Source organism: Chionomys nivalis, chromosome 10, assembly GCF_950005125.1.
Source record: "Chionomys nivalis chromosome 10, mChiNiv1.1, whole genome shotgun sequence".
NCBI classification, from domain to species: domain Eukaryota; kingdom Metazoa; phylum Chordata; class Mammalia; order Rodentia; family Cricetidae; genus Chionomys; species Chionomys nivalis.
The window spans coordinates 25,699,112-25,712,742 of record NC_080095.1 but is presented as its reverse complement, the minus strand read 5'-3'; the positions used below and the strand labels follow the sequence as shown (position 1 = coordinate 25,712,742).

At 40.8% G+C, this 13,631-nt stretch overlaps 1 protein-coding gene across 1 annotated transcript in view; it reads left to right on the top strand.

Annotated features, from left to right (window-relative positions):
• Catsperb (cation channel sperm associated auxiliary subunit beta) overlaps positions 1–13,631 on the top strand; it is a 176,294-nt gene that overhangs the window by 110,714 nt on the left and 51,949 nt on the right. The window contains exon 16 of the mRNA XM_057782160.1: positions 691–845. Within this exon, the coding sequence (XP_057638143.1) occupies positions 691–845 (155 nt within the window). The remainder of the gene's footprint in view (positions 1–690; positions 846–13,631) is intronic.

The window sequence follows — 13,631 nt, the reverse complement described above, 5'->3', positions numbered from 1 at the left end:
CAAGCATGCAGGCATGCACGCACCCATGCATGCAATACTTGGTCTCCTAAGCAACAGGGGAGACTCCAACAGCTGTTTTGAAGCAAGTATTCGTCTCTGTTTCACCCACTGAAAAGTTTCAAAACTGTGCAGTTCAGGATGAAGGAATTAGATGTCAGAAATCTAGGCAAACATTATCTTAAGGGACAATCTGTAAGCTCTGTAAGTTCATGAAATGGAATAGACCAGCAGAGACCAGAACCAGGAGGCTCTATGCACAGAGCATGAGACTCAGAGAAGCAGTGCTCAAAGAAGAAGCCCCTACTAGACCCTTTCTCAGTAAAACTCCAAGTAAAAACCCAGTTATGACTGGATCTGCTGAGTTCACGATGATGTCACCATAGATAACCCAGCTCTAAAATCTGCACCTCCAGACTCATCACATACACCCACAGCCTCCTACCATGGGCACCGGAACCTCAAACTGGGTCTTAATTATCAGACTTTCTTTTCCTCCACTGCAAAACCCTTTTTCTCTTTTGCATAGATAGATATTCAAAGATATCCCAAGAGCATAGAGGTATATTACTCCAGTCAGTAAGTAAAGCCATATCATTTTGATATGAATGGGAAACAAGTTTGCTATTTGAATTGCGTTATAATTGAAGCATAAGCATTCAACGTACAATATTTCCTTTTCTCTAGTTTCAGCCTCCTGATTTGGGATTTGATGCTGCACTGGCTCCACAGTACCTTTCTCCAAAGGAAATGCTTTTCTTTGCACATGTGCCTCTGACCACATCTGCCAGCAGTATAGACAGAATGAAGTTCAAAAATATCCACCTTGGGAAACTGATAAAATTTGGGTAATTGATGACTTGCTCAGACTTATTTAGAATACATGCTGGTTTTCAGATTCAAAATTTTAACCTAATTTTTAAAGGAATTTTTGTTTTAATAAGACGGATTCCCACTACACATTCTTTGCTGGCCTAGAACTTTGTATGTTGACCAGGCTGGCTTGAACTTCTTGAGATCTCCCTGCCTCTGCCTCTTCCTAGATATCTTTGACTTTTGATTATCTATGTGACTCTTAGATTTAGGTTGTCAGGTTTCCTTAAGGGAGAAAAAAAATTTTCTTAATAGAAGTTATATCTTGAGGTAACCAAATTCTGCTTTATGTCAGCAATTACTTTGTGGGTGGAATTATCCTTCTCAAGTGCCTTTAATAATTATTTTTCTTTTGTTTTGAAATATTTATTCTCTTTCTCTCTCTCTCTCTCTCTCTCTCTCTCTCTCTCTCTGTGTGTATGTGTGCGTCTGTGTGTGTGTGCGCGCGCATGCGCTCATGCCACATGTGGGATCAGAGGACAACCTACATGAATTCACCTATTGAGTCATCTTGCTGGTGGCTAGTTCTACTTAATACCTTAGATATTTAGGAACAAGACACATCCTTGGTAGTCTTTAGTGGGTCAAGAATTGTGTTATAGTTTCCTCTTCTGTAAAGTGTATTAGCCTGTGCACTACAGAGAATTGTCTTTGTTTTCTTAAATAATTGCTTACAGCTTTCTCTTCCTAGGGAAGAGGGGCAAGGGGATGAGGAAGGTAGAGATTGAGAGCGAGAATCCTCAGGTAGCACTGTGAAGCCTGTGTATTTCAGGTTAGTTCTGGTTTAGTTCATTTTCTATTGCTACTAAAGAACAGTTGAAACTGGGTGATTTCTAGAGAATGGGGGATTATCTGGACTTTTGACTCCAGCCACTATAATCTCCAAGTTAAGACTTCTAACTGTGGTCAGGGCAATGGCCTTACTTGATGGTGGAAGGTAGATGGAAGGACAACTGCATGTTTGAGAAACAGAGAAAACTGATATCTCTTCATAATTATTCCATTTCAAAGACAGGGCTCTACTCTCATGATGCAAACACCTCCCTATTAGTCAGTGTTCTCTAGAGGAACAGCATGTGTGTGTGTGTGTGTGTGTGTGTGTGTGTGTGTGACCATAATGTGATCTTTCTACAGTTTTTAACACTTAATTTTTTTTATTGTTAAGAGTTTTGTGATTTGGTGGCTGGAGAAATGGATCAGTGATTAAGGAACTTGCTGTCCAAGTATGAGGGTCTGAGGTCAGATCTCCAGTACTCATGTAAAAAACCAGGCATGCTATGGTATGCCTGAGATCCCAGCTCTGGAAGGCAGAGGCAGGAGAATTCCAGAGGTTCACTGACCAATCAGTCTAGTCCTTTAGTAATCTCTACTTTCACTGAGAGACCCTTTCCCTTGCAAAGAAAGGTAGAGGGGGTTGGAGAGATGGCTCAGTAATTAAGAGCTCCCACTGCTCTTGCAGAAGGCCCTCGTTTAGTTACTAGTTCCATGTCATACAACAGTCATAATTGCCAAAGATTTGGATATTTGAGTTTTTAATTTTTAAAAATCTATTTATTTGTTATGTATACAGTATTTTCAGTATACATAACATAGGCCAGAAGAGGGCACTAGATCTCATTACAGATGGTTGTGAGCCACCATGTGGTTGCTGGGAACTGAACTCAGGACTTTTGGAAGGGCAGGCAGTGATCTTAACCACTGAGCCATCTCTCCAGCCCGGGTTTTTAATTTTTTAAAACATATGTTGAGCTATTCCTCCCAGTTTTCCCTTTTATTTTGATAAATATCATGAGTTATAGTGTGTGTTGTCTTGGTCACACTTATGGATTTAGTTTGCTAGCACTTTAATTTTAACATATGTGTTCAAAATGAAATTGCTGTTTTTCACATATATTTTTGCCCTTGAAATATTTTATTGTCTGTTAACAAGATTATAAAACCTCATAAATATTGTTTTCTAGAAAAATCTTAGGATAGTAATTTTCTGTGCTTTGAAGGTTTGCTTTTGGAAATTGATTGAAATTTACTCTATGTTCTGGGAATAAAGCTACAGTCAATTATTGTGAATATATTTGAGGGTAGGAACATTTTTTTTTACCTCTTCCCTTTTAGGGATATTTCATACATAGGTTTAAGAATTAAACAGACATAAACTGAAACAAAGCACACAATTTTACTTGGCACAAAATTCATATAGCATGGAAATCCTCATAAGAAAATGAAGACCCAGAGTTACAGTTCTAGCTTAATACTCTTCTTTTTCTCAGAAGTTATTTCTGTTCCCTTCAGATTGTGCAATGACAAAGCACTGTTTCTATCAAGTCTTAGAAACAGAGAGGGGCTTCAAAAGTCTCACAGGCTCTCCATCACTTTCATGAGGGAATGTTCGTGGCTCTACTTTTCTAAGAATCTCGTGAATAATCACAGTTGCTGTTATTTCAAGATGACAATGACCATTTTGCATGCAGAGGGCAGAAAGTCCTACAATACTCAACGCATTCCTCTGTCTTTTACGTCTGTCCTCTCGATTGCTCTCTCCTCCAATGTTCCCTGAGCCTTAGAGAGGTGATACAGCTTAGGTGTTTATTTTTGCACTTAGGGATGAGCTTTGGTCCACTGTTGTACAGCATAGCCATTTAGTATCAGCACTTTGATCGGTTATAGTTTTGTGTGCTGGCTGCATCACTGGCTCCCATTTCACTAGCTTTCTTATACAACCCAAACACACCCGCCCAAGGAATGGTGCTGCCTCCAGTGAGCTGAGCCCTCCTACATCAATTAACAATCAAGGGAACCCCCACAGAAATGCCCAGTCTGATCTAGTCAGATTACCCAATGGAGCCTTTCCTCTCAGATGACTCCAGGTTGCGCCAATTTAGTCATGGAAACTACCTAGCCCAGGAGGCTGGAGAGAGATCTGAGTGGAGGAGAGCACTTGCTCTTCCAGAGGAACCAGGTTTTGTTCACAGCACCTCCTTTTGTGGAACACAATTTGTGTCCCCAATTACAAGGGATCCAGTGCCTTCTGACTTGTGCCAATACTAAGCACATATGCAGACAAAACCCTCATGCACATAAACTATGAGAATAAACTCTGATGATGTAACGACCTCTTAACATTACTTTAAGGACCAAATTCTCAGTACACAAACCTTAAAGGACAAAGGACAGACATTTTAATGAATAGACACAAACATACAATTAAATAAGGAAAACCAATTAGATCTCGTATATACTATGAAGAAAGGAAATCTAAGACACGGGATGTGAGAAGGATTGAGTGCTGAGAACTAAATGCCAAGGTATACAACTATCTCTCAAATGCAGACGGCCTAGTTTAGTACCATGGCGGCTCCATAGCTTTTGTTCTAGAGTTCACGAGTTCCCACAAGCTTAGTTCAGCTGTCTCTGCAGATTTCCCATTATGATCTTGACCTCCCTTGCTCATGTATCCCCTCCTCCTTCTCTTCTACTGGATTCCTGGATCTCAGCCTTACCCTTTGGGAGGTGCAGGTGGGGGTGGGCTGGGGTGAAGTTGATGGGGACAGAAGGAGGTGTGGAGGGGAGAACTGTGATTGGAATGTAAAATGAAATTTTAAAGAATAAATAAAAATAAAAACAAACAAACAAAAAACCCTAAGTGTCGAGAAAAGAGCTTAGAAAGAAGTTCAGATGAGACTAGAGTAGGGACTGTTTAATAAGCAGGAAGGCCACTGTGTGCAAGCATGGAGAGGCGGCATAGCACAGGTCAGTGAGAAAGTTAAGGCCAGATTTTGTGGGCCTTGACACAAGCTTGAGTCATCAGAGAGGAAGGAACCTCAGTTGAGGAAATGTCTCCATGAGAACCAGTTGTAAAGCATTTTCTCAATTAGAGATTAATGGGGAGGTCCCAGGCCTCTGTGGCTTGTGCCATACCTGGGCTGGTGGTGGTACTGGGTTCTTTAAGAAAGCAGGCTGAGAAATCTAGGGGAAGCAAGCCAGTATATAACAGTCTTGGAGTACTGTAGATGGAAATTTCTGCTCCACCCCGTTCTGCAGCCATTCAGTCCCAAAGAAACACACAGAGGCCTATATTAATTATAAACTGTTTTGTTTATTAACTCAGCCTTATTATTGACTAGCTCTTACAATTTAAATTAAGCCATAATTTTTGTCTATGCTTAGTCATGTGACTTGGTACCTTTTCTCAGTGAGGCATTCTCATTTTGCTTCTTCTGCATCTGGCTGGTTCCTCTCTGCCTTCCAGAAGTATCTTAGTTTAGTTACCCCACCTATACTTTCTGTCTGGCTGCTGGTCAATCAGCATTTTATTAAACCAATAAGAGTTACAAACCTTTACAGTGTAAAAAGCAATATCCCACAGCACTTCCCCTTTCTACTTTTCAAAACAAGACTCTGACTCTTTGTTTAGCTTTTTTTTTTTAAATTTATTTATTTCTTATGTATACAATATTCTGTCTGTGTCTATGCCTGCAGGCCAGAAGAGGGCACCAGACCCCATTACAGATGGTTGTGAGCCACCAAGTGGTTGCTGGGAATTGAACTCAGGACCTTTGGTAGAGCAGGCAGTGCTCTTAACCTCTGAGCCATCTCTCCAGCCCTGTTTAGCTTTTTTTTTTTAAGACTATTATCCATAACAACTTTTAACCAACACACTAAACAAAGATAATCATCTATAATCCATGTTTTGGGAATGTGGGTGTCGTTTTTTAGGCTACATTCTGCTGATTGGGGGCACTGATAATCTTAGGGGGACTCAAAGAAAGTTTAGGATTATGGTCACATCCTGACTGGAGTATTCTATGAGGCTTGATCTTCTTAGCCAGCAGTCTTGAAACTGTTCTGAATATAGAACTCAGAGGAAACTGCAACAGAAATAGATGCCCTAAAATGTTGGCTCATCTGGACCATGCGCTCCTATCAGAGATTTTTCAGGGGGTCTTCCTCATTCAAACCTTATCTTTCTTAACCCAGAATGAATCCACAGCCTCTCATTTCCTATTGGAAAAAAAAGGAAACCCTCTTCTCCAAAGTAACATATCTTTTGACTTAAATTTTGAAGTCAAGGTATTTTGAAAATATATAGGTTGAATTAATCCAGTAGCATCAAATGTCTTTTAGCAGCATTGCTCCTTCCTCAGCAGTCAAACAATTCAAAGATTACACAATAACATACAGGATCCATATTCTCTGTGTATTTTCCATCATTACAAGTTTTTTCACTCTTCTTTTATTTTGATTTTTAAATTTTTTTTTTTGAGACAGGGTTTCTCTGTCTATCTTTGGCTGTCCAGGAATTTACTCTTTGGTAGTAAATTTGGTAGCCCAGGTTGGCTTCCAACTCACAGAGATCTGCCTGCCTGTGCTTTCCCAGTTCTGGGATTAAAGGTTTGTGCCACCACATCCAGCTCCTCTGTTTCTTTTTTAAAAGGACTTTCTCTGTCCTTTTTCTTTTCTCTCCCAAGTCTACATGTATTTTTAAACACACTGTAAACCATTTAGAGGTTTTCTTTCCCATCTGAATCTGTCTTTACTATATATCTCTATCTTTTTGTGATCATATGAGTCTCCTAAGTGATAAAGTTAGGATTAAAGCTGCAGCTTTGGTGGCCGGCTCCTTCCTATTTCTTCGCTTTATGAGAGTCTGGCTTCATGGTGGAGGTACTGGTGGGAGTCAGATGTATTGCCACAACTCTGTGGAGTTTCTGGGTCCATGCTACCACCAAGAAGCCTGATGCTGACTGCTCATAAACACAATTTAAGTGCTTAGTGACAGAGCTTCTTTTTTTTGTTGTTGTTGTTACATCAGAATTTAATTAAGTTTCACTGCAGTGCACTTCATGTTTAATATTTCTAAGTGTGATAATTGATTTTTTTCATTTTTTTTATTCTTTTTTAATTAAAATTTCCAACTGCTCCCCGTTTCCCATTTCCCTCCCCCTCCTCCCACACATTGCCCCCTCCCCCCGCTCCCCTCCCCCTCTCCCCACTCCTCTTCTCCTCCCCCCAGTCCATTCCCCCTCCCTCTCGATACTGAAGAGCAGTCCAAATTCCCTGCCCTACAGGAAGACCAAGGTCCTCCCACTTCTATCTAGGTCCAGGAAGGTGAGCATCCAAACAGGCTACGCTCCCACAAAGCCAGTTCATGTATTAGGATCGAAACCTAGTGCCATTGTCCTTGGCTTCTCATCAGCCTTCATTGTCCGCCATGTTCAGAGAGTCCAGGTTCAACCCATGCTTATTCAGTCCCAGTCCAGCTGGCCTTGGAGAGCTCCCAATAGATCAGTTCCACTGTCACAGTGGGTGGGTGCATGCCTCGTGGTCCTGATTTCCTTGCTCATGTTCTCCCTCCTTCTGCTCCTCATTTGGACCTTAAGAGCTCAGACCGTTGCTCCAAATTGGGTCTCTGTCTCTCTCTCGATCCATCGCCAGATGAAAGTTCCCGTGCCATTCTCCTTGGCCTCTCATCAGCTCTCATTGTCCGCCACATTCAGAGAGTCCGGTCTTATCCCATGTTTTTTCAGTAGCAGTCCAGCTGGCCTTGGTGAGCTCCCAATAGATCGGCCCCACTGTCTCAGTGGTTGGGTGCACCCCTCATGGTCCTGACTTCCTTGTTCATGTTCTCTCTCCTTTTGCTCCTCATTATAACCTTGGGAGCTCAGTCCGGTGCTCCAGTGTGGGTCTCTGTCTCTATCTCCATCCATCGCTAGATGAAGGTTCTATGGCGATATGCAAGATATTCATCAGTATGATTATAGGATAGGTTCATTTCAGGTTCCCTATCCTCAGGTGCCCCAATGAACTAACTGGGGACATTGCCCTGGGCATCTGGTAGCCATTCCAAGTTCAAGTCTCTTGCCAACCCTTAGGTGGCTCCCTTAACTAAGGTATGAGTGACAGAGCTTCTTAAAAGAGCTGTGAGGTTTCCTGAGTCAGGAAGCCTCTTTTCTTTTTTAAAGACAGAAAACAAACTATCTTTTTATTTTACATACCAAACCCAGTTCACACTCCCTCCCTTCCTCCCATTCCCTCCACCTCCTCCCCACCTCACCCCCCATCCACTCCTCATAGAGGACCAAGGCCCTTCCTTCTAGACTGAACAAGGTATCCATCCAAAGAGAATAGGTTCCTAAAAAGCTAGTACAGTCAGTAGGGATAAATCCTGGTGCCACTGCCAGTGGCCCCACAGTCTGCCCCAGGTATACAACTGTCACCCACATTCAGAGGGTCTAGTTTGATCCTATGCTGGTTCCTTCCCTGTCTGGCTGGAGTGGGTGAGCTCCCATTTAGCTCAGGTAGACTGTTTCAGTGGGTGAACCCATCATGGTCTTGACCTCTTTTCTCATATTCTCACTCCTCCCACTTTTCAACTGGACTTTGGGAGCTCAGTCCAGTGTTCCTCTGCAGGTCTCTGCCTCTGTTTCCATCAGTTACTGGATGAAGGGTCTATGATGATATTTAAGATATTCATCAGGGCCTGAGACAGTGAAATCCACATGAGTGAGAGCAGATCCAGACCAAGGACCTTTATGAAAACAGGACTGAGCCAGTGACCTAGGCCAGAGCAGACCTGAGACAGTGAACTCCACAGGATCAGGATTGAGTCAGTGACCTGGGCTGGAGTAGGCCTGGGATGGCAAATTCCACAGAAGTGACCTAGGCCAGAGCAGGCCTGAGACAGCCAACTCCATGTGAGTGGGAGTAGATCTAGACCAGGGACATTTATGGAAACAGGGCTGAGCCAGCAACCTAGCAGGCCTGAGGCAGCGAACTCTACAGGAGCAGGACTGAGCCAGCAATCTTGGCTGGAGTGCTCCTGGGAAGGTAAATTCCACAGAAGCAGAAGTGGATCCAGACCAGGGATATTTGTGGAAGCAGGACTGGGCCAGCAACCTAGGCTGTAGCAGGCCTGGGGCAGTAAGCTCCACAGGAACAGGACTGAGACAGCTATCTATGCCGGAGTGGGCCTGAGACAGCAAGTTCCATGAGAACAGGAGTGGGTCCAGACCAGGGACATTTGTGGAAACAGGACTGGCCAGCAACCTGGGATGGAACAGGCCTGGGATGGCAAACTCCACAGGAGTATGACTGAGCCAACTACCTATACCAGAGAAGGCTTGAGACAGCAAACTCTGCATGAATGGGAGCAGATTCAGACTAGGAACATTTACAGAAGCAGTACTGAGCCAACCACCAAGGCTGGAGCAGACCTGAGACAGTGAAGTCCACGGTAGCAGGTACAGAGGAGCAACAGCTGAGGGAGTGGGCCTGAGCCAGGACCCCTGTGGGTCTGAGCATAAGTCTGGAACTTCCAAAGGATAAGTCAGGAATCAGAGACCTCTGTAGGTCCGGGTGTCAGTCTGGGACCTCCGAGGGAGTAAATCAGAGCCAGAGACTTTGCAGGACCAACCCCAAGCCAGGCACCTCCGCAGGAGTGGATCCAGACCAGGGACATTTATAGTAGCAGGGTTGAGCCAGCAACCTAAGTCCAGAGTAGGCTTGAGACATCAAACTCCACAGAAACAGAGCAAACCCCAGGAGTGCTGAGTGACCTCCAGGAATACGGAATAACCAATGGGGTGAATGGAACAATGGCACTGATTACACCATGAGGAGCAATCATCTGAGCCTTGGATCCACTGGCACCTGAAAGATTGATCACAAAGTCATAGACATTACCAACTACACCAATTAGAGGAAAAGGTGGGTAGATAAGGTAAGAACACATGCAACACCACAAAAACACCACCAGTAAAATCTAGAGACTTTACAACAGCAAGACTTGAACAACCAAATATAGATGAAGCAGAAGAAAATGACCTAAAAAGTAACTTCAGGAGAATGTTTGAAACTCTTAAAGAGGAAATGAGAAATTCCCTCAAAGAAATGGAAGAAGAGACAAACAAAAGATTGGAAGACATCAGCAAATCCCTTAAAGAAAACAAAGAAAAAGTAGTCAAACACATGAAAGAAACTATTCAAGACTTGAAAACTGAAATAGAGACAATAAAGAAAACACAAGCCAAGGGAATTATAGAAACAGAAATCTTGAGAAAACCATCAGGAACCATAAATGCAAGCATGAACAGCAGAATACAAGAGATGGAAGAGGGAGTCTCAAGTGCTGAAGATACAATATAGGAAATAAACTTATCAGTTAAAGAAAACATTAAATCTAACAAAAGCTTAATCCAAAATATCCAGAAAATGTGGGACATCATGAAAAGGCCAAATCTAAGAATAATAGGATGGAAGAAGGAGAAGTTCAACTCAAAAGCACAGAAAATATATTTAACAAAATGATGGGAGAAAACTTTCCCAACCTAAAGAAAGACATGCCTATCAAGATACAAGAAGCTTACAGAACAACAAATAGATTGGATCCAAATAAAAATTCCCCTTGCCACATAATAATCAAAACACTAAACATACAGAGTAAAGAAAGAATATTAAGAGCTGCAAAGGAAAAAGGCAAAATAGCATATAAAGGTAGACCTATCAGAATTACACCTGACTTCTCATTGGAGACAATGAAAGCCAGAAGGTCACTGTCAAGTGTTATGAAGACATTAAGAGACCACGGATTCCAGCCCAGACTACTATACCCAGCAAAACTGTCAATCACCATAGAAGGACAAAACAAGATATTCCATGACAAATCTAGATTTTACCAATATCTAACCACAAACTCAGGCCTACACAAAATACTAGAAGAAAAACTCTAACCCAAGGAAGTTGACTACACCAACAAAAACACAGACAATTGATGACCTCATAGCAGCAAATCCCAAAGAAGAAAAGAAAATGCACAAATTAACATCACCAGCAATAAAAACTAAATTAACAAGAGATAGCAATCACTGGTCATTAAATATCCCTTAATATAAATGGACTCAACTCACCTATAAAAAGGCACAGACTAACAGATTGGATACGAAAACAGAATCCATCCTTCTTCTGCATACAAAAAATGCATCTCTACCTCAAAGACAGACTTCATCTCAGAGTAAAGGGTTGGGAAAAAATATAGCAATCAAATGGTCCTAAGAAACAAGTGGGTATAGCTATCCTAATATCTAACAAAATAGACTTCAAGATAAAATTAGTGAAAAGAGACAAAGAAGGTCGTTTCATATTAGTCACCAGAAAAATTCATCAAGAGGAAATTTCAATACTGAACATCTATGTTCTGAATACAAGGGCATTCTCATATGTAAAAGAAACACTTCTAAAGCTTAAATCATACATTAAATCCCACACAATAATAGTGGGAGACTTCAACACTCCCCTCTCACCACTGGACAGATTAATCAGACAAAAAATGAACAGAAAAATAAGAGAACTAATAGATGTTATGACTCAACTGGACTTAACAGACATCTATAGAATATTCCATCCAAACAAAAAAGAATATAACTTCTTCTCAGCACCCTATGGAACCTTCTCAAAAATTGACCACATACTCGGTAACAAAATAAACCTCAACAGATACAAAATTTGGAATAACCTAATGTACCTTATCAGATCACCATGGTTTAAAACTGGAAGTTAGCAGCAATAATAATTACAGAAAACCCACAAACACATGGAAATTAAACAATGCCCACCTGACTCATCAATGGGTCAAGGAAGAAATAAAGGGAGAAATTAAAGACTTTCTAAAATTCAATGAAAATGACCGCACAACATTCCTAAATTTATGGGACACAATGAAAGCAGTGTTAAGAGGCAAGTTCATAGCACTAAATACCTACATAGAGAAGCTGGAAAAATCCCACACTAGTGAATTAACAGAACATTTGAAAACTTTCAAACAAAAAGAAGCAAACTCATTCAAGAGAACTAGATGAGAGTGGACAGCCTTGTCCTGTTCCTGATTTTAGTGGGATGGCTTTGAGTTTCTCTCGGTTTTAATTTGATATTAGATGTCGGCTTGCTGTAAATAGCTTTTATTATAGTTAGGTATGACCTTGTATCCCTAATCTCTACAAGACCTTTATCATAAAGGGATGTTGAATTTTGTCAAATGCTTTTTCAGCATCTAATGAAATGATCATATGGTTTTTTCTTTCAGTTTATTTATATGATGGATTCCATTGATAGATTTTCATATGTTGAACCAGCCCTGCATCCCTGGGATGAAGCCTACTTGATCATAATGGATAATTTTTCTAATGTGTTCTTGGATTCGGTTTGCCAGTATTTTATTGAGAATTTTTGCGTCGATGTTCATGAATGAGCTAGGCCTGTAATTCTCTTTCTTGGTTGGGTCTTTGTGTGATTTTGGTATCAGGGTAACTGTAGCTTCATAAAAGTAATTTGGCAATGACTCTTCAGTTTCTATATTGTGAAATATATTAAGGAGTATAGGTATTAGCTCTTCTTGGAAGTTCTGGTAGAATTCTGCATTGAAACTACATGATCATCACATTAGATGCTGAAAAAGTTTTTGACAAAATACAACATCCCTTCATGATAAAGGCCTTGGAGAGAGCAGGGATACAAGGAACATACATAAACATAATAAAAGGCAATATACAGAAAGCCAATAGCCAACATCAAACTAAATGGAGAGAAACTTATAGCAATACCCCTGAAATTAGGAACAAGACAAGGTTGTCCACTCTCTCCATATCTATTCAATAGAGTTCTCGAGTTCCTAGCTAGAGTAATAAGCCAACAAAAGGAGACCAAGGGGATACAAATCAGAAAAGAAGAAGTCAAACTCTCACTATTTGCTGATAATATGATAGTTTACATAAGTGACCCCAAAAATTCTACAAAGGAACTTCTATAATCATAAACACTTTCAGTAATATAGCAGGATACAAGATTATCTAAAAAAAACCAGTAGCCCTCCTTTACACAGATGATAAATGGGCTGAGAAAGTAAGCAGAGAAACATCACCCTTCACAATAGCCACAAATAGCATAAAATGTCTCAGAGAAACACTAACCAAAAAGAGGAAGACCTGTATGACAAGAACTTTAAACCTTTGAAGATAGAAATTGAAGAAGATACCAGAAAGTGGAAAGATCTCCCATGCTCTCCTTGAGTAGGTAGAATTAGCATAGTAAAAATGGCAATCTTACTAAAAACAATCTACAGATTCAGTGCAATACCCATCAAAATACAAGAAAAATTCTTCACAGCCCTTGTAAGAATGGTACTCAACTTCATATGGAAAAGCAAAAAAACCCAGGATAGCTAAAACAATCCCATACAATAAAAGAACTTCTGGAGACATCACAATCTCTGACTTCAAACTCTACTACAGAGCTACAATACTGAAAACAGCCTGTTTTTGGCATGAAAGCAAATAAGAGGACCAATGGATATTAATCTACACACCTTAGAGCACCTGATTTTTGACAAAGAAGCAAACAATATCAAATGGAAAAAAGACAAGCATATTTAACAAATTGTGCTGGCCAACTGGATATCAACATTAGAAGAATGAAAATAGACCCATATCTATCACCATGCACAAAACTCAAGTCCAAATGGATTAAAGACCTCAACATAATCAACCATACTGAACCTCATAGAAAAGAAAGTGTGAAGTACACTTGAATGCATTGGAACAGGAGACCACTTTCTAAAGATAACCCCAGCAGCAGACACTGAGAGAAACAATAAATGGGAGATCTCCTGAAATGGAAAAGCTTCTGTAAAGCAAAGGACATGGTCAACAAGTCAAAAATGCAGCCTACCGATTGGGAAGAGATCTTCACCAACCCCATATCAGACAGAGGTCTGA